This window comes from Pseudophryne corroboree, chromosome 1 (assembly GCF_028390025.1).
Source record: "Pseudophryne corroboree isolate aPseCor3 chromosome 1, aPseCor3.hap2, whole genome shotgun sequence".
NCBI classification, from domain to species: domain Eukaryota; kingdom Metazoa; phylum Chordata; class Amphibia; order Anura; family Myobatrachidae; genus Pseudophryne; species Pseudophryne corroboree.
In genome coordinates, this window is record NC_086444.1 from 777,355,094 (window position 1) to 777,373,349 (window position 18,256).

The window sequence follows — 18,256 nt, forward strand, 5'->3', positions numbered from 1 at the left end:
AATTTGAAAGGCGGCAAATGGTGCTTTTGCAGACATGTGAAAGTATGTGAGGGTAAGGGAATGGAGAATTCCTCTAGAATTAAGGTAGGTAAACAGTAAGAAAGAAAGCAAGGAGGTTGTTGAAGAATTGGAAAATTTGACTTGGGGAACAAAAATAATTGCAACAAAGTAGTATGGACATCTAGAAGGTTCCAGGGGATGACACAGAAGTCCAGCGGATAGTAGGAAGTAGGTATTTCATCCTCCTTATCTGTCTCTGGTTCAAGGGGTGAGAGTGAAGACAAGAAATGCATAAAGAGCTGCAAGAGCAGCTGTGTTAGAGAGGGAGACAGTCAGGTTGCAGTAATGGTAAGGATTTTGAAGTAGTTGATATAAATAACTCTACCTGTGATTGATTTGTTCTGAGGATTATTCTGAGATCACTGATTTTTAACACAATAACTCAGTCTCTATTACACACCATATAAACTAAAATAAGGCAAAACAGTTATGACTTTAGCCAGTAGAGTCACACGACAACATCATATCCGCAAAAGCTCATAGCTTAATATATATAGGAACAAGAATGAAAACAGATAAACAATGTGAGGACTTTAGGTACCATGCAATTATAATTAAGATGCAGTACCTGCATTAGTTTGATATCTGAAATTATTTGGTTATGAGACAATCTCTCTTTTCAGAAGACTCTACAGAATTAGGCTCTTAAAAGAAAAAGAGCAAATTTAAAATACTGTATTAGTAAGATAATAAGAGGATGTGAAAATGAAGAGTTCCTACAGGAGTACTTTACGTATAGAAGAAAAGATTTCCCAGAGTTACCCAGTCAAAGCTCAGACCTCAATCCCATTGGTAATCCATGGAAATAATGGTAAAATTGGTGATCACTAGTTGTCTCCTTTCAACATAATGGAACGCAAGCAACATAGCAAAGAAAAATGGGCAAAAATGGCAAAGCTGGTGGAGACTTTCCAGCTAGACTGTGTAATCGGTTATTGTTAGATTTACAGTAATTTGCCATTAACTAAGACAATGTTTTGAGTTGTTTTTGATTTTACAGGAATATTTTGTGTTAATCAGTTTCCCTTGAATTCCAAAATAAATCCACTTTACTTATATGATTAAGAAAATGAAACTTGAACAGTGACATAAGGGGCTATTTACTAAGCCTTGGATGGAGATAGTCGCTGGAGATAAAGTACCAGCTAATCGGCTCCTAACTGACATTTTTCAAACCCAGCCTGTGGCATAGCAGTTAGGAGCCGATGGCTGGTACTTTATCTCCAGCGGCTTTATCTCCATCCAAGGCTTAGTAAATAGACCCCATAGTGACATTTTAATGTATGAAACCCCTAAACCACTGATTTCTCCTCTGTTTTGTTTATCTTTGAACAACTGTGCCACCCCCAGAACAAGAATTAGGGACTGAGCTCTTTTTCAATTTACTGAGAAGAAAGAGTGATCTCGTCCTGCTTTCGCCCATGGTGCATCTGTAGCTCCTCCCATTATTAGTCTGCAGTAGAAAAATAATAATAAGATAAATAATTAAATACTGCTATGTTTCCAGCAATACTAAAAGCTGTAGCGGCTGGCCATGCTGTCTTCCATCAAGGAGCTAGAGTGAAGATGGTGACACCCGGTGCGGCTCGGTGGCATATGTGGTAGTACATGTGGCTTGACACACGCACACACTACTAACCTTCATTGAAAAATGTTCATTGGGATAGAGTTTTTTCATAGAGCTATCCTAATAGGATAAAATTGATAAATATAGCCAAAAGTGGATTCAGAAAATGGCAAAAACGAACGGTGATATGCAATATAGTAAAATATGAATATGTGATTAATAAACCCAGTATGGTGGATTATTGTCATAGCCACCATACATAAGTTTGTGGCTCACATTAGTGTTCCAGGGAGAATTGAACTTTGGGTCAAGTTTATGTACAACAGAACACACAGTCCCAATATATCCAATGTAAATAAATATTAATCCCTCCTAAAGGTGGGGATTATATGTAGTATATTGTGACATTGACATAAAAAGCATTATGGGCCTTGGTGGTCATTCCGAGTTGTTCGCTCGCAAGCTGCTTTTAGCAGCTTTGCACACGCCTAGCCGCCGCCTACTGGGAGTGAATCTTAGCATAGTAAAATTGCGAATGAAAGATTAGCAGAATTGCGAATAGACACTTCTTAGCAGTTTCTGAGTAGCTCCAGACTTACTTTGCAACTGCGATCAGTTCAGTCAGTTTCGTTCCTGGTTTGACGTCACAAACACTCCCAGCGTTCGCCCAGTCACTCCCCCGTTTCTTCAGACACTCCCGCGTTTTTTCACACACCCCCATAAAACGGCTAGTTTCCGCCCAGAAACACCCACTTCCTGTCAATCACATTACGATCACCAGAACGAAGAAAAAACCTCGTAATGCCGTGAGTAAAATTCCTAACTGCATAGCAAATTTACTTGGCGCAGTCGCAGTGCGAACATTGCGCATGCGCAATTAGCGGAAAATCACTGCGATGCGAAGAAAATGACCGAGCGAACAACTCGGAATGAGGGCCCTAATTCAGAGTTGATTGCAGCAGCAAATGTGTTAGCAGTTGGACAAAACCATCTGCACTGCAGGTGGGGCAGATATAACATTTGCAGAGAGAGTTAGATTTGGGTGGGTTATTTTGTTTCTGTGCAGGGTAAATACTGGCTGCTTTATTTTTACACTGCAATTTAGATTTCAGTTTGAACACACCCCACCCAAATCTAACTCTCTCTGCACATGTTATATCTGCCCCACCTGAAGTGCACATGGTTTTGCCCAACTGCTAACAAATTTGCTGCTGCAATCAACTCAGAATTAGGCTCCATATTCTATGATATGAAATGTTATTTTCTTTTATGTTTATTTTGTAAATTGTTGGTATATTTACAAATGTAAAATTAATTATGCTTTAGCATATATTGCTGCAAACATGGCATTTTACATATGCATCCATGTGGTATGGACAGTCTAAAAGATAAATCATCATCATCATCATCAGTTAACAACTTCTGTATAGTTAGAGAATGGAGTCCCTTGTGGGCTCGCTGCACTTGCCACGTAGTGGGAACCCACGAGTGGGAATAGTCCCTGTGTGTCGGCATGCCGACCATCCGAATTGCTAGCGATCGGGATCCCGGTGTCGAGATCCTGACCTCCGGGATACTGACTGCTGGTCATGTGACCGCATCCAGTGTAAAAATAGCTTTCAAACCCCTCTACAGTTTACATGTCAAATTATATATATATTTTTTTATTTTAGTTGACTGTAATTAATTTGTTTCTAAATGTTTCCCAATATAAAGTCAGGTGATAGGGCTTTGGTCCCCACTACTATTATCCACTGCAATCTTTGCTGATTATGATTTTTTTCCATATGTTTGAAGGTGATATATCACCTTAGGCTACTTGTTTATGTACAGTAACATTAGCAAAGTGAGCCTGAGCTGTCTTGGTCACTGAAGAACCTGCCTAATACGATCCCTCCCAAATATATCACTTGTCTTTGAAAAGTCACCGTGCTCTCCTCTTGTAGCCATGTTAGCTAGGATAATAAGACAATACCTAATTGTTTATACATGGTACTGTCTATGCTGTAATAATAATGTATGTCTACAACTGTGTGGAAGAAATTCCCTACAATATGCATGGTGTCCTTCATTTTTCTGCATCGTGCACCATAATATCGGGTATTTTGTGTATTTGTTTTAAAATACATGCTCTGGAAATCTGTGGGTTTAATATTTGCTACATATATGTCCAAACTAGCAATCATTAATCAACATTACACCTTCCACCTGTTTTAGGTACCTGTTTGGTCAGGATGTAAATGGATACGCTGTTGCCATATTTGGTTTGTACAAGGATTTTCTGAAGAGTCTACATGGATCTATGACAAAAGTACAGGTATTGCACTTCTAGTAAATAAAATGTGCCTATAGTATTATTTACCATATGCACAGCTTTTAGCCAGGAGGAGACTGGCGTTATTGTGCTATGTCAACAGTCATAACGTAGACAGGAGAGTGTTGACATGGTCATGTAGACGCTCATGAGATGTCAATATGATAAAATGTCAAACTATCATCCCTGGTGACCCTGGGTGTAATAAATACAGAGGGGATGTACCTTGATGTATGGGACTCTTGAAAAAGCATTACTGCTGCACACTGCCGTTGCTGAGAGGAAAGGATTTCCACCAGCTCATCAGACATATGGACACAGATATGATGCAAAACTCTGGTATAAAGCCTAATCTAATCACAATATAAATAAGAAAAGTTATTTCCTACACTTTGTAAATTAAATTACAATAAAATCGTACAAAAAAATCAATTATGCAAGAAATACTCTGTATAATATAAAACATTAGAGTACTCGTTGCAGCCAGTTAGTGCACAGTAAAAGTTGGCTAGCATAACAGTGAGAATAAAGCTTAAAGTTCTGCAAAGTAACAAGGACAGTTGCAACGCTGTATGAAATACAATAAGGTTCATAGTAGAGATGTGCGGCGGGCACTTTTCGTGTTTGTGTGTTTTGGTTCTGGATCCCTGCTCGTGTTTTGGATCTGGATTGGTTTTGCCAAATCCACCCTTTCAGGTTGTGGTTTTGATTTTAGATCTGGATGATTTCTGGACCCCCTCCCCCCATAAAAACAGCTAAAATCACAGGATTTGGGGGTAATTTAGATCCTACGGTATTATTAACCTCAATAACATTAATTTCCACTCATTTCCAGTCTATTCTGAACACTGAACACCTCACAATATTGTTTTTAGGCCAAAAGGTTGCACCGAGGTGGCTGTGTGACTAAGCTAAGTGACACAAGTGTGCAGCACAAACACCTGGCCCATCTAGGAGTGGCACTGCAGTGTCAGACAGGATGAGTGATTTAAAAAAATATGCCCCAAACAGCACATGATGCAAAGAAGAAAAAGAAGTGCAATGAGGTAGCTGGATGGCTAAGCTAAGCGACCCAAGTGGGCGACACAAACATCTGGGCCATCTAGGAGTGGCACTGCAGTGTCAGACAGGATGGCACTATTCAAAAACTAGGCACATAATGCAAAGAAAAAAGAGGTGCACCAAGGTCGCTGTATGACTAAGCTAAGCGACACAAGTGTGCAGCACAAACACCTGGCTCATCTAGGAATGGTAATGCACTGGCGGACAGGATGCACTTAAAAAACTAGTCCCCAAACAGCACATGATGCAAAGAAAACAAGAGGTGCACCAAGGTCGCTGTATGACTAAGCTAAGCGACACAAGTGTGCAGCACAAACACCTGGCTCATCTAGGAATGGTAATGCACTGGCGGACAGGATGCACTTAAAAAAACTAGTCCCCAAACAGCACATGATGCAAAGAAAACAAGAGGTGCACCAAGGTCGCTCTATGACTAAGCTAAGCGACACAAGTGTGCGGCACAAACACCTGGCCCATCTAGGAGTGGCACTGCAGTGTCAGACAGGAAGGCAGATAAAAAAAGGCCACAAACAGCACATGATGCAAAGATGTAAAAGAGGTGCAATGAGGTAGCTGTATGACTAAGCTAAGTGACACAAGTGTGTGACACAAACAACGTTGGACATGCTGGAATTTGCCCAGATGTAATACACGCACAATATTGGTGGCACAGGAGAATGTACTTCTAAACCACACACACAAGGCAAAGCCTGTAAAATTAATTTGCATATAATAACACTTTTATTTGGAGCTATTATAATAATATGCAGCACAGGCGAGCGTACCACTACACCACACAGGGCAAACACGGAAAAAATATTTGGATAATAATATAAGTAATGTATATAACCCTTTTATTTGGAGTAAATAATATACAGCACAGGACACCACCACTGGACTTATGGCAGCACAAGACACCACCACTGGTCTCATGAAGCACAAGACAGCACCACTGGACTTGGCTTATATGGCAGTACCCCTGGACTTGTACAGCAGTGTCAGACAGGATGGCACTTTAAAAAACTAGTTCCCAAACAGCACATGATGCAAAGAAGAAAAAGGTGCAAGATGGAATTGTCCTTGGGCCCACCCACCCTTATGTTGTATAAACAGGACATGCACACTTTAACAAACCAATCATTTCAGCGACAGGGTCTGAAATGACTGGTTTGTTTGGGCCCCCACCAAAAAAGAAGCAATCAATCTCTTCTTGCATAAACTGGCTCTATGGAGGCAAGATGTCGACCTCATCCTCATCCTCCGATTCCTCACCCCTTTCAGTGTGTACATCCTCCTCCTCACAGAGAATTAATTCGTCCCCACTGGAATCGACCATCACAGGTTCCTGTGTAATTTCTGGAGGCAATTGCTGGTCAAGGTCTTCCTGGAGGAATTTATAATTCATTTTGATGAACATCATCTTCTCCACATTTTGTGGAAGTAACCTCCTACACCGATCGCTGACAAGGTTACTGGCTGCACTAAACACTCTTTCAGAGTACACACTGGAGGGGGGGCAACTTAGTTAAAATAAAGCCAGTTTGTGCAGGGGCCTCCAAATTGCCTATTTTTCCTGCCAGTATACATACAGACTGTCTGACATGCCTACTTGGATGCTGTCACTCATATAATCCTCCACCATTCTTTCAAAGGTGACAGAATCATATGCAGTGACAGTAGTCATGTCAGTAATCGTTGGCAGGTCCTTCAGTCCAGACCAGATGTCAGCACTCGCTCCTGACTGCCCTACATCACCGCCAGCGGGTGGGCTAGGAAATCTTATCCTTTTCCTCGCAGCCCCAGTTGCGGGAGAAAATGAAGGAGGAGCTGTTGACGGGTCACGTTCCGCTTGAGTTGACAATTTTCTCACCAGCAGGTCTTTGAACCTCTGCAGACTTGTGTCTGCCAGAAAGAGAGATACAAAGTAGACTTTAAACTTAGGATCGAGCACGGTGGCCAAAATGTAGTGCTCTGATTTCAACAGATTGACCACCCTTGAATCCTAGCAAAGCGAATTAAGTGCTCCATACACAAGTCCCACATACTTCGTGGAATCGCTCCATCTTAGCTCCGCCTTAAATTTCTCTAGCTTCTTCTGCAAAAGCCTTATGAGGGGAATGACCTGACTCAAGCTGACAGTGTCTGAACTAACTTCATGTGTGGAAAGTTCGAAGGATTGGAGAACCTTGCACAAGATGGAAATCATTCTCCACTGTGCTTGAGTCAGGCGCTTTCCCCCTCCTTTGCCTATATTGTAGGTGGATGTATAGGCTTGAATGGCTTTTGCTGCTCCTCCATCCTCTGAAGCATATAGAGTGTTGAATTCCACCTCGTTACCACCTCATGCTTCAGGTGATGGTAGGGCAGGTTCAGGAGTGTTTGCTGGTGCTCCAGTCTTCGGTGTGCAGTGGCTGAATGTCGAAAGTGGCCCGCAATTTTTCGTGCCACCGACAGCATCTCCTGCACGCCCCTGTCATTTTTCTAAAAATTCTGCACCACCAAAATAATTGTGTGTGCAAAACATGGGACATGCTGGAATTTGCCCAGATGTAATGCACGCACAATATTGGTGGCTTTGTCAAATATCACAAATCCCCAGTAGAGTCTAAGTGGGGTAAGCCATTCTGTGATGATGTCCCTCAGTTTCCACAAGAGGTTGCCAGCAGTGTGCCTCTTACGGAAACCGGTAATACACAGCGTAGCCTGCCTAGGAATGAGTTGGAATTTGCAAGATGCTGCTACTGGTGCCACTGCTGATGTTGCTGCGGGAGGCAATACACCTACTCAGTGGGCTGTCATGGTCATATAGTCCTTAGTCTGCCCTGTTCCACTTGTCCACATGTTCATGGTTAAGTGGACAGTGGGGGTAATTCCAAGTTGATCGCAGCAGGAACTTTGTTAGCAGTTGGACAAAACCATGGGGGTAATTCTGAGTTGATCGCAGCAGGAACTTTGTTAGCAGTTGGGAAAAACCATGTGCACTGCAGGGGAGGCAGATATAACATGTGCAGAGAGAGATAGACACACCGTAGGTCGACATGGACAAAAGGTCGACATGGACAAAAGGTCGACAGGAACAAGGTCGACATGGAAAAAGGTCGACATGAGTTTTTTATGTTTTTTTGGTGTCGTTTTCTTCGTAGAGTGACCGGGAACCCCAATTAGTGCACCGCGTCCCCTCGCATGGCTCGCTTCGCTCGCCATGCTTCGGGCATGGTGCCTTCGCTCCGCTACCGCTTCGCTCGGCACACTTTACTGTTCCAATCGTAGTCCACGTGAATCGTTAAGTATGAAAAGGTTAAAAAAAAGGAAAAATCGTGAAAAACCCATGTCGACCTTTTTCCATGTCGACCTTGTTCCTGTCGACCTTTTGTCCATGTCGACCTAAGGTGTGTCGACCAATTGGCGTCGACCTAAGGTGTGTCGACCTTTGTGCTGTCGACCTGGAGTCCGGATACCGGACAACACAGCACCACTGCAATGGACTGAACTTATACACCAGCACTGGACATATGGCAGCAGAGGACACCACCACTGTGACTGGACTGATACAGCACAAGACACCACCACTGGACTGATGCAGCACAACACACCACTACTGCACTGGACTTATACAGCTACACTGGACATATGGCAGCAGAGAACTCCACAGCTGTGACTGGACTGATGCAGCATAAGACACTACACTGGACTCAGCAGCACAAGACAGCAATGGAATCACCATCCCACTTTCCCTCCCGCACAGACACTGAGGACGGAGACACGTCCTCTCGCTACACACTCCAATTCCGGAGTGAAAATGGCGGTGACACGCGGCTCCATATATGGAATCCAAAACCTGTGAGAATCCGACAGCGGGATGATGGCGTCTTACCTCGTACTGGTTTCCGGGTCAGGCGGGATAACCCGAGCCGGGCTCGGATCCGGTCTCGGGTAGTTAAGTCCGATAGGGTTCAGTTCTCAGGGAACCGAACATGCTTATTTCTTGTTCACAGTGGATTCAACACTAACTTCCATTTTAGTATGGAGTTCTCATGTTATGGAGCAGTCATAGTTGTCAGTGCTACTTGAGTAACATGTCTCCTCCCTCTCTGCAGCTGTGTTTCTATTCACCTCAGCTCTAAACTAGAGATGAGCGCCTGAAATTTTTCGGGTTTTGTGTTTTGGTTTTGGGTTCGGTTCCGCGGCCGTGTTTTGGGTTCGAACGCGTTTTGGCAAAACCTCACCGAATTTTTTTTGTCGGATTCGGGTGTGTTTTGGATTCGGGTGTTTTTTTCAAAAAACACTAAAAAACAGCTTAAATCATAGAATTTGGGGGTCATTTTGATCCCAAAGTATTATTAACCTCAAAAACCATAATTTCCACTCATTTTCAGTCTATTCTGAATACCTCACACCTCACAATATTATTTTTAGTCCTAAAATTTGCACCGAGGTCGCTGTGTGAGTAAGATAAGCGACCCTAGTGGCCGACACAAACACCGGGCCCATCTAGGAGTGGCACTGCAGTGTCACGCAGGATGTCCCTTCCAAAAAACCCTCCCCAAACAGCACATGACGCAAAGAAAAAAAGAGGCGCAATGAGGTAGCTGTGTGAGTAAGATTAGCGACCCTAGTGGCCGACACAAACACCGGGCCCATCTAGGAGTGGCACTGCAGTGTCACGCAGGATGGACCTTCCAAAAAACCCTCCCCAAACAGCACATGACGCAAAGAAAAAAAGAGGCGCAATGAGGTAGCTGTGTGAGTAAGATTAGCGACCCTAGTGGCCGACACAAACACCGGGCCCATCTAGGAGTGGCACTGCAGTGTCACGCAGGATGTCCCTTCCAAAAAACCCTCCCCAAACAGCACATGACGCAAAGAAAAAAAGAGGCGCAATGAGGTAGCTGACTGTGTGAGTAAGATTAGCGACCCTAGTGGCCGACACAAACACCGGGCCCATCTAGGAGTGGCACTGCAGTGTCACGCAGGATGTCCCTTCCAAAAAACCCTCCCCAAACAGCACATGACGCAAAGAAAAAAAGAGGCGCAATGAGGTAGCTGACTGTGTGAGTAAGATTAGCGACCCTAGTGGCCGACACAAACACCGGGCCCATCTAGGAGTGGCACTGCAGTGTCACGCAGGATGTCCCTTCCAAAAAACCCTCCCCAATCAGCACATGATGCAAAGAAAAAGAAAAGAAAAAAGAGGTGCAAGATGGAATTGTCCTTGGGCCCTCCCACCCACCCTTATGTTGTATAAACAAAACAGGACATGCACACTTTAACCAACCCATCATTTCAGTGACAGGGTCTGCCACACGACTGTGACTGATATGACGGGTTGGTTTGGACCCCCCCCAAAAAAGAAGCAATTAATCTCTCCTTGCACAAACTGGCTCTACAGAGGCAAGATGTCCACCTCATCTTCACCCTCCGATATATCACCGTGTACATCCCCCTCCTCACAGATTATCAATTCGTCCCCACTGGAATCCACCATCTCAGCTCCCTGTGTACTTTGTGGAGGCAATTGCTGCTGGTCAATGTCTCCGCGGAGGAATTGATTATAATTCATTTTAATGAACATCATCTTCTCCACATTTTCTGGATGTAACCTCGTACGCCGATTGCTGACAAGGTGAGCGGCGGCACTAAACACTCTTTCGGAGTACACACTTGTGGGAGGGCAACTTAGGTAGAATAAAGCCAGTTTGTGCAAGGGCCTCCAAATTGCCTCTTTTTCCTGCCAGTATAAGTACGGACTGTGTGACGTGCCTACTTGGATGCGGTCACTCATATAATCCTCCACCATTCTATCAATGTTGAGAGAATCATATGCAGTGACAGTAGACGACATGTCCGTAATCGTTGTCAGGTCCTTCAGTCCGGACCAGATGTCAGCATCAGCAGTCGCTCCAGACTGCCCTGCATCACCGCCAGCGGGTGGGCTCGGAATTCTGAGCCTTTTCCTCGCACCCCCAGTTGCGGGAGAATGTGAAGGAGGAGATGTTGACAGGTCGCGTTCCGCTTGACTTGACAATTTTGTCACCAGCAGGTCTTTCAACCCCAGCAGACTTGTGTCTGCCGGAAAGAGAGATCCAAGGTAGGCTTTAAATCTAGGATCGAGCACGGTGGCCAAAATGTAGTGCTCTGATTTCAACAGATTGACCACCCGTGAATCCTTGTTAAGCGAATTAAGGGCTGCATCCACAAGTCCCACATGCCTAGCGGAATCGCTCCCTTTTAGCTCCTTCTTCAATGCCTCCAGCTTCTTCTGCAAAAGCCTGATGAGGGGAATGACCTGACTCAGGCTGGCAGTGTCTGAACTGACTTCACGTGTGGCAAGTTCAAAGGGCATCAGAACCTTGCACAACGTTGAAATCATTCTCCACTGCACTTGAGACAGGTGCATTCCACCTCCTATATCGTGCTCAATTGTATAGGCTTGAATGGCCTTTTGCTGCTCCTCCAACCTCTGAAGCATATAGAGGGTTGAATTCCACCTCGTTACCACTTCTTGCTTCAGATGATGGCAGGGCAGGTTCAGTAGTTTTTGGTGGTGCTCCAGTCTTCTGTACGTGGTGCCTGTACGCCGAAAGTGTCCCGCAATTCTTCTGGCCACCGACAGCATCTCTTGCACGCCCCTGTCGTTTTTTAAAAAATTCTGCACCACCAAATTCAAGGTATGTGCAAAACATGGGACGTGCTGGAATTTGCCCATATTTAATGCACACACAATATTGCTGGCGTTGTCCGATGCCACAAATCCACAGGAGAGTCCAATTGGGGTAAGCCATTCCGCGATGATCTTCCTCAGTTGCCGTAAGAGGTTTTCAGCTGTGTGCGTATTCTGGAAAGCGGTGATACAAAGCGTAGCCTGCCTAGGAAAGAGTTGGCGTTTGCGAGATGCTGCTACTGGTGCCGCCGCTGCTGTTCTTGCGGCGGGAGTCCATACATCTACCCAGTGGGCTGTCACAGTCATATAGTCCTGACCCTGCCCTGCTCCACTTGTCCACATGTCCGTGGTTAAGTGGACATTGGGTACAACTGCATTTTTTAGGACACTGGTGAGTCTTTTTCTGAGGTCCGTGTACATTCTCGGTATCGCCTGCCTAGAGAAGTGGAACCTAGATGGTATTTGGTAACGGGGGCACACTGCCTCAATAAATTGTCTAGTTCCCTGTGAACTAACGGCGGATACCGGACGCACGTCTAACACCAACATAGTTGTCAAGGCCTCAGTTATCCGCTTTGCAGTAGGATGACTGCTGTGATATTTCATCTTCCTCGCAAAGGACTGTTGAACAGTCAATTGCTTACTGGAAGTAGTACAAGTGGGCTTACGACTTCCCCTCTGGGATGACCATCGACTCCCAGCGGCAACAACAGCAGCGCCAGCAGCAGTAGGCGTTACACGCAAGGATGCATCGGAGGAATCCCAGGCAGGAGAGGACTCGTCAGAATTGCCAGTGACATGGCCTGCAGGACTATTGGCATTCCTGGGGAAGGAGGAAATTGACACTGAGGGAGTTGGTGGGGTGGTTTGCGTGAGCTTGGTTACAAGAGGAAGGGATTTACTGGTCAGTGGACTGCTTCCGCTGTCACCCAAAGTTTTTGAACTTGTCACTGACTTATTATGAATGCGCTGCAGGTGACGTATAAGGGAGGATGTTCCGAGGTGGTTAACGTCCTTACCCCTACTTATTACAGCTTGACAAAGGGAACACACGGCTTGACACCTGTTGTCCGCATTTCTGGTGAAATACCTCCACACCGAAGAGCTGATTTTTTTGGTATTTTCACCTGGCATGTCAACGGCCATATTTCTCCCACGGACAACAGGTGTCTCCCCGGGTGCCTGACTTAAACAAACCACCTCACCATCAGAATCCTCCTGGTCAATTTCCTCCCCAGCGCCAGCAACACCCATATCCTCCTCATCCTGGTGTACTTCAACACTGACATCTTCAATCTGACTATCAGGAACTGGACTGCGGGTGCTCCTTCCAGCACTTGCAGGGGGCATGCAAATGGTGGAAGGCGCATGCTCTTCACGTCCAGTGTTGGGAAGGTCAGGCATCGCAACCGACACAATTGGACTCTCCTTGTGGATTTGGGATTTCGAAGAATGCACAGTTCTTTGCTGTGCTGCTTTTGCCAGCTTGAGTCTTTTCATTTTTCTAGCGAGAGGCTGAGTGCTTCCATCCTCATGTGAAGCTGAACCACTAGCCATGAACATAGGCCAGGGCCTCAGCCGTTCCTTGCCACTCCGTGTGGTAAATGGCATATTGGCAAGTTTAGGCTTCTCCTCCGACAATTTTATTTTAGGTTTTGGAGTCCTTTTTTTTCTGATATTTGGTGTTTTGGATTTGACATGCTCTGTACTATGACATTGGGCATCGGCCTTGGCAGACGACGTTGCTGGTATTTCATCGTCTCGGCCATGACTAGTGGCAGCAGCTTCAGCATGAGGTGGAAGTGGATCTTGATCTTTCCCTAATTTTGGAACCTCAACATTTTTGTTCTCCATATTTTAATAGGCACAACTAAAAGGCACCTCAGGTAAACAATGGAGATGGATATTAGTATACAATTATGGACTGCCTGCCGACTGCAGACACAGAGGTAGCCACAGCCGTGAACTACCGTACTGTACTGTGTCTGCAGCTAATATAGACTGGTTGATAAAGAGAAGATGTCTATGTAACTATGTATGTATAAAGAAGACTGAAAAAAATCCACGGTTAGGTGGTATACAATTATGGACGGACTGCCTGCCGAGTGCAGACACAGAGGTAGCCACAGCCGTGAACTACCGTACTGTACTGTGTCTGCAGCTAATATAGACTGGTTGATAAAGAGAAGATGTCTATGTAACTATGTATGTATAAAGAAGAATGAAAAAAAACCACGGTTAGGTGGTATACAATTATGGACGGACTGCCTGCCGAGTGCAGACACAGAGGTAGCCACAGCCGTGAACTACCGTACTGTACTGTGTCTGCAGCTAATATAGACTGGTTGATAAAGAGAAGATGTCTATGTAACTATGTATGTATAAAGAAGAATGAAAAAAATCCACGGTTAGGTGGTATTACAATTATGGACGGACTGCCTGCCGAGTGCAGAGACACAGAGGTAGCCACAGCCGTGAACTACCGTACTGTGTCTGCTGCGACTGGATGATAAATGATATAAAAAATATATATATATCACTACTGCAGCCGGACAGGTATATATTATATATTATATAATGACGGACCTGCTGGACACTGTCTGTCAGCAGAATGAGTTTTATTTTTATAGAATAAAAAAAAAAAAAACACACAAGTGAAGTCACACGACGAGTGTTTAACTTTTTCAGGCAATCACAATATAAGTATACTACTAACTATACTGGTGGTCAGTGTGGTCAGGTCACTGGTCAGTCACACTGGCAGTGGCACTCCTGCAGCAAAAGTGTGCACTGTTTAATTTTAATATAATATGTACTCCTGGCTCCTGCTATAACCTATAACTGGCACTGCAGTAGTGCTCCCCAGTCTTCCCCACAATTATAAGCTGTGTGAGCTGAGCAGTCAGACAGATATATAATATATATAGATGATGCAGCACACTGGCCTGAGCCTGAGCAGTGCACACAGATATGGTATGTGACTGACTGAGTCACTGTGTGTATCGCTTTTTTCAGGCAGAGAACGGATATATTAAATAAACTGCACTGTGTGTCTGGTGGTCACTCACTATATAATATATTATGTACTCCTGGCTCCTGCTATAACCTATAACTGGCACTGCAGTAGTGCTCCCCAGTCTCCCCCACAATTATAAGCTGTGTGAGCTGAGCAGTCAGACAGATATATATAATATTATATATAGATAATAGATGATGCAGCACACTGGCCTGAGCCTGAGCAGTGCACACAGATATGGTATGTGACTGACTGAGTCACTGTGTGTATCGCTTTTTTCAGGCAGAGAACGGATATATTAAATAAACTGCACTGTGTGTCTGGTGGTCACTCACTATATAATATATTATGTACTCCTGGCTCCTGCTATAACCTATAACTGGCACTGCAGTAGTGCTCCCCAGTCTCCCCCACAATTATAAGCTGTGTGAGCTGAGCAGTCAGACAGATATATATAATATTATATATAGATAATAGATGATGCAGCACACTGGCCTGAGCCTGAGCAGTGCACACAGATATGGTATGTGACTGACTGAGTCACTGTGTGTATCGCTTTTTTCAGGCAGAGAACGGATATATTAAATAAACTGCACTGTGTGTCTGGTGGTCACTCACTATATAATATATTATGTACTCCTGGCTCCTGCTGTAACCTATAACTGGCACTGCAGTAGTGCTCCCCAGTCTCCCCCACAATTATAAGCTGTGTGAGCTGAGCAGTCAGACAGATATATATAATATTATATATAGATAATAGATGATGCAGCACACTGGCCTGAGCCTGAGCAGTGCACACAGATATGGTATGTGACTGACTGAGTCACTGTGTGTATCGCTTTTTTCAGGCAGAGAACGGATATATTAAATAAACTGCACTGTGTGTCTGGTGGTCACTCACTATATAATATATTATGTACTCCTGGCTCCTGCTATAACCTATAACTGGCACTGCAGTAGTGCTCCCCAGTCTCCCCCACAATTATAAGCTGTGTGAGCTGAGCAGTCAGACAGATATATATATAATATTATATATAGATAATAGATGATGCAGCACACTGGCCTGAGCCTGAGCAGTGCACACAGATATGGTATGTGACTGAGTCACTGTGTGCTGTGTATCGCTTTTTTCAGGCAGAGAACGGATTATAAAGTAAACTGCACTGTCCTCACTAGTAAACTCTCTCCACTCAGTCTCTACACTTCTACAGTAACAGTACTCCTCCTAGTCAGCTCCAGTAAATCTCTCTCAGTCTCTTATAATCTAAATGGAGAGGACGCCAGCCACGTCCTCTCCCTATCAATCTCAATGCACGTGTGAAAATGGCGGCGACGCGCGGCTCCTTATATAGAATCCGAGTCTCGCGATAGAATCCGAGCCTCGCAAAAATCCGACAGCGTCATGATGACGTTCGGGCGCGCTCGGGTTAACCGAGCAAGGCGGGAAGATCCGAGTCGCTCGGACCCGTGAAAAAAAACATGAAGTTCTGGCGGGTTCGGATTCAGAGAAACCGAACCCGCTCATCTCTACTCTAAACACAGATGGCGCCGCCCCTTCTAACAGTCCTCTTGCTCCTCTGGCTTTGACTGCTGTCCCTTCAGCAGTTACTGCAACTTATCTGTCCTCTCTTCAGCTGACACTGTTTTGCACCCCAGAGGATTGTGGGGGCTCTATTCTCCTGCAGCAGTGCGGCCCTCAGACAAAAGAAAGTGATGCCTGCTGACTGTGGGGTATCACACATCAGTGATGTGCGGTGAGATGTGGCAGGTGAGGCAGAGCCTTTCCTGTCATACTAATGTATAAGCAGAGTTTTTACTATATAAAGTGTATGAAAAATACAAAGAATATATTATAAATATCTTCTTTGTGTTATTCTAATTATTTTTATAGTCAAAGCTCTGGGGTATAAAGTCTATCACAGGTTAGGCAGTGCCTCCCCTGCCTATCTATTCTGCACATCTCCGATCAAAACTCACCATATATATATACTGAGGCACCTTGTATATGCCCACATGTACCCATTGGCTTATATATTGTGTGTAAATCTGGCTCTTGCACTAGCCAGTGCCCCCTGACAAATGACCTCACCACACGTCCCTGTCACACTCACACACACAAACATATATATATTTCTCTAACGTCCTAAGTGGATGCTGGGGACTCCGTCAGGACCATGGGGAATAGCGGCTCCGCAGGAGACAGGGCACAAAAAGTAAGCTTTTAGGATCACATGGTGTGTACTGGCTCCTCCCCCTATGACCCTACTCCAAGCCTCTGTTAGGTTTTTGTGCCCGTCCGAGCAGGGTGCAATCTAGGTGGCTCTCCTAAAGAGCTGCTTAGAAAAAGTTTTTTAGGTTTTTTATTTTCAGTGAGTCCTGCTGGCAACAGGCTCACTGCATCGAGGGACTTAGGGGAGAGAATTTCAACTCACCTGCGTGCAGGATGGATTGGATTCTTAGGCTACTGGACACCATTAGCTCCAGAGGGAGTCGGAACACAGGTCTCACCCTGGGGTTCGTCCCGGAGCCGCGCCGCCGACCCCCCTTACAGATGCTGAAGATTGAAGGTCCGGAAACAGGCGGCAGAAGGCTCTTCAGTCTTCATGAAGGTAGCGCACAGCACTGCAGCTGTGCGCCATTGTTGTCACACACTTCACACCAGACGGTCACGGAGGGTGCAGGGCGCTGCTGGGGGCGCCCTGGGCAGCAATATATAATACCTTTTATGGCAAAAGAATACATCACATATAGCCATTAAGGCTATATGTATGTATTTAACCCATGCCAAATGTCTAAAAATCCGGGAGAAAAGCCCGCCGGAATAGGGGGCGGGGCTTATTCTCCTCAGCACACAGCGCCATTTTCCTGCTCTGCTCCGCTGTGAGGAAGGCTCCCAGGACTCTCCCCTGCACTGCACTACAGAAACAGGGTAAAACAGAGAGGGGGGGCATATTTTGGCGATATTTTTATATATTTAAGCGGCTATAAGGAACAACACTTATATAGGGTTGTTCCCATATATATTATAGCGCTTGGGTGTGTGCTGGCAAACTCTCCCTCTGTCTCCCCAAAGGGCTAGTGGGGTCCTGTCTTCGATAAGAGCATTCCCTGTGTGTCTGCTGTGTGTCGGTACGTGTGTGTCGACATGTATGAGGACGATGTTGGCGTGGAGGCAGAGCAATTGCCGATAATGGTGATGTCACCCCCCAGGGAGTCGACACCGGAATGGATGGCTTTGTTTATGGAATTACGTGATAATGTCAGCACATTACAAAAATCAGTTGACGACATGAGACGGCCGGCAAACCAGTTAGTACCTGCCCAGGCGTCTCAGACACCGTCAGGGGCTGTAAAGCGCCCTTTACCTCAGTCGGTCGACACAGACCCAGACACAGACACTGAATCTAGTGTCGACGGTGATGAAACAAACGTATTTTCAAGTAGGGCCACACGTTATATGATCACGGCAATGAAGGAGGCTTTGCATATCTCTGATACTACAAGTACCACAAAAAGGGGTATTATGTGGGGGGTGAAAAAACTACCTGTAGTTTTTCCTGAATCAGAGGAATTAAA

The 18,256-nt window shown here is 45.1% G+C and overlaps 1 protein-coding gene and 1 long non-coding RNA gene across 2 annotated transcripts in view; one reads left to right on the forward strand and one right to left on the reverse strand.

The window, feature by feature from the left end:
* Positions 1–18,256, forward strand: part of LOC134910100 (complement C3-like) — a 465,863-nt gene that overhangs the window by 124,264 nt on the left and 323,343 nt on the right. Inside the window, exon 8 of the mRNA XM_063917765.1 lies at positions 3,845–3,944. Coding sequence (XP_063773835.1) covers positions 3,845–3,944 — 100 coding nt within the window. The remainder of the gene's footprint in view (positions 1–3,844; positions 3,945–18,256) is intronic.
* LOC134910116 (uncharacterized) overlaps positions 1–18,256 on the reverse strand; it is a 143,474-nt gene that overhangs the window by 84,198 nt on the left and 41,020 nt on the right. The window lies entirely within an intron of this gene.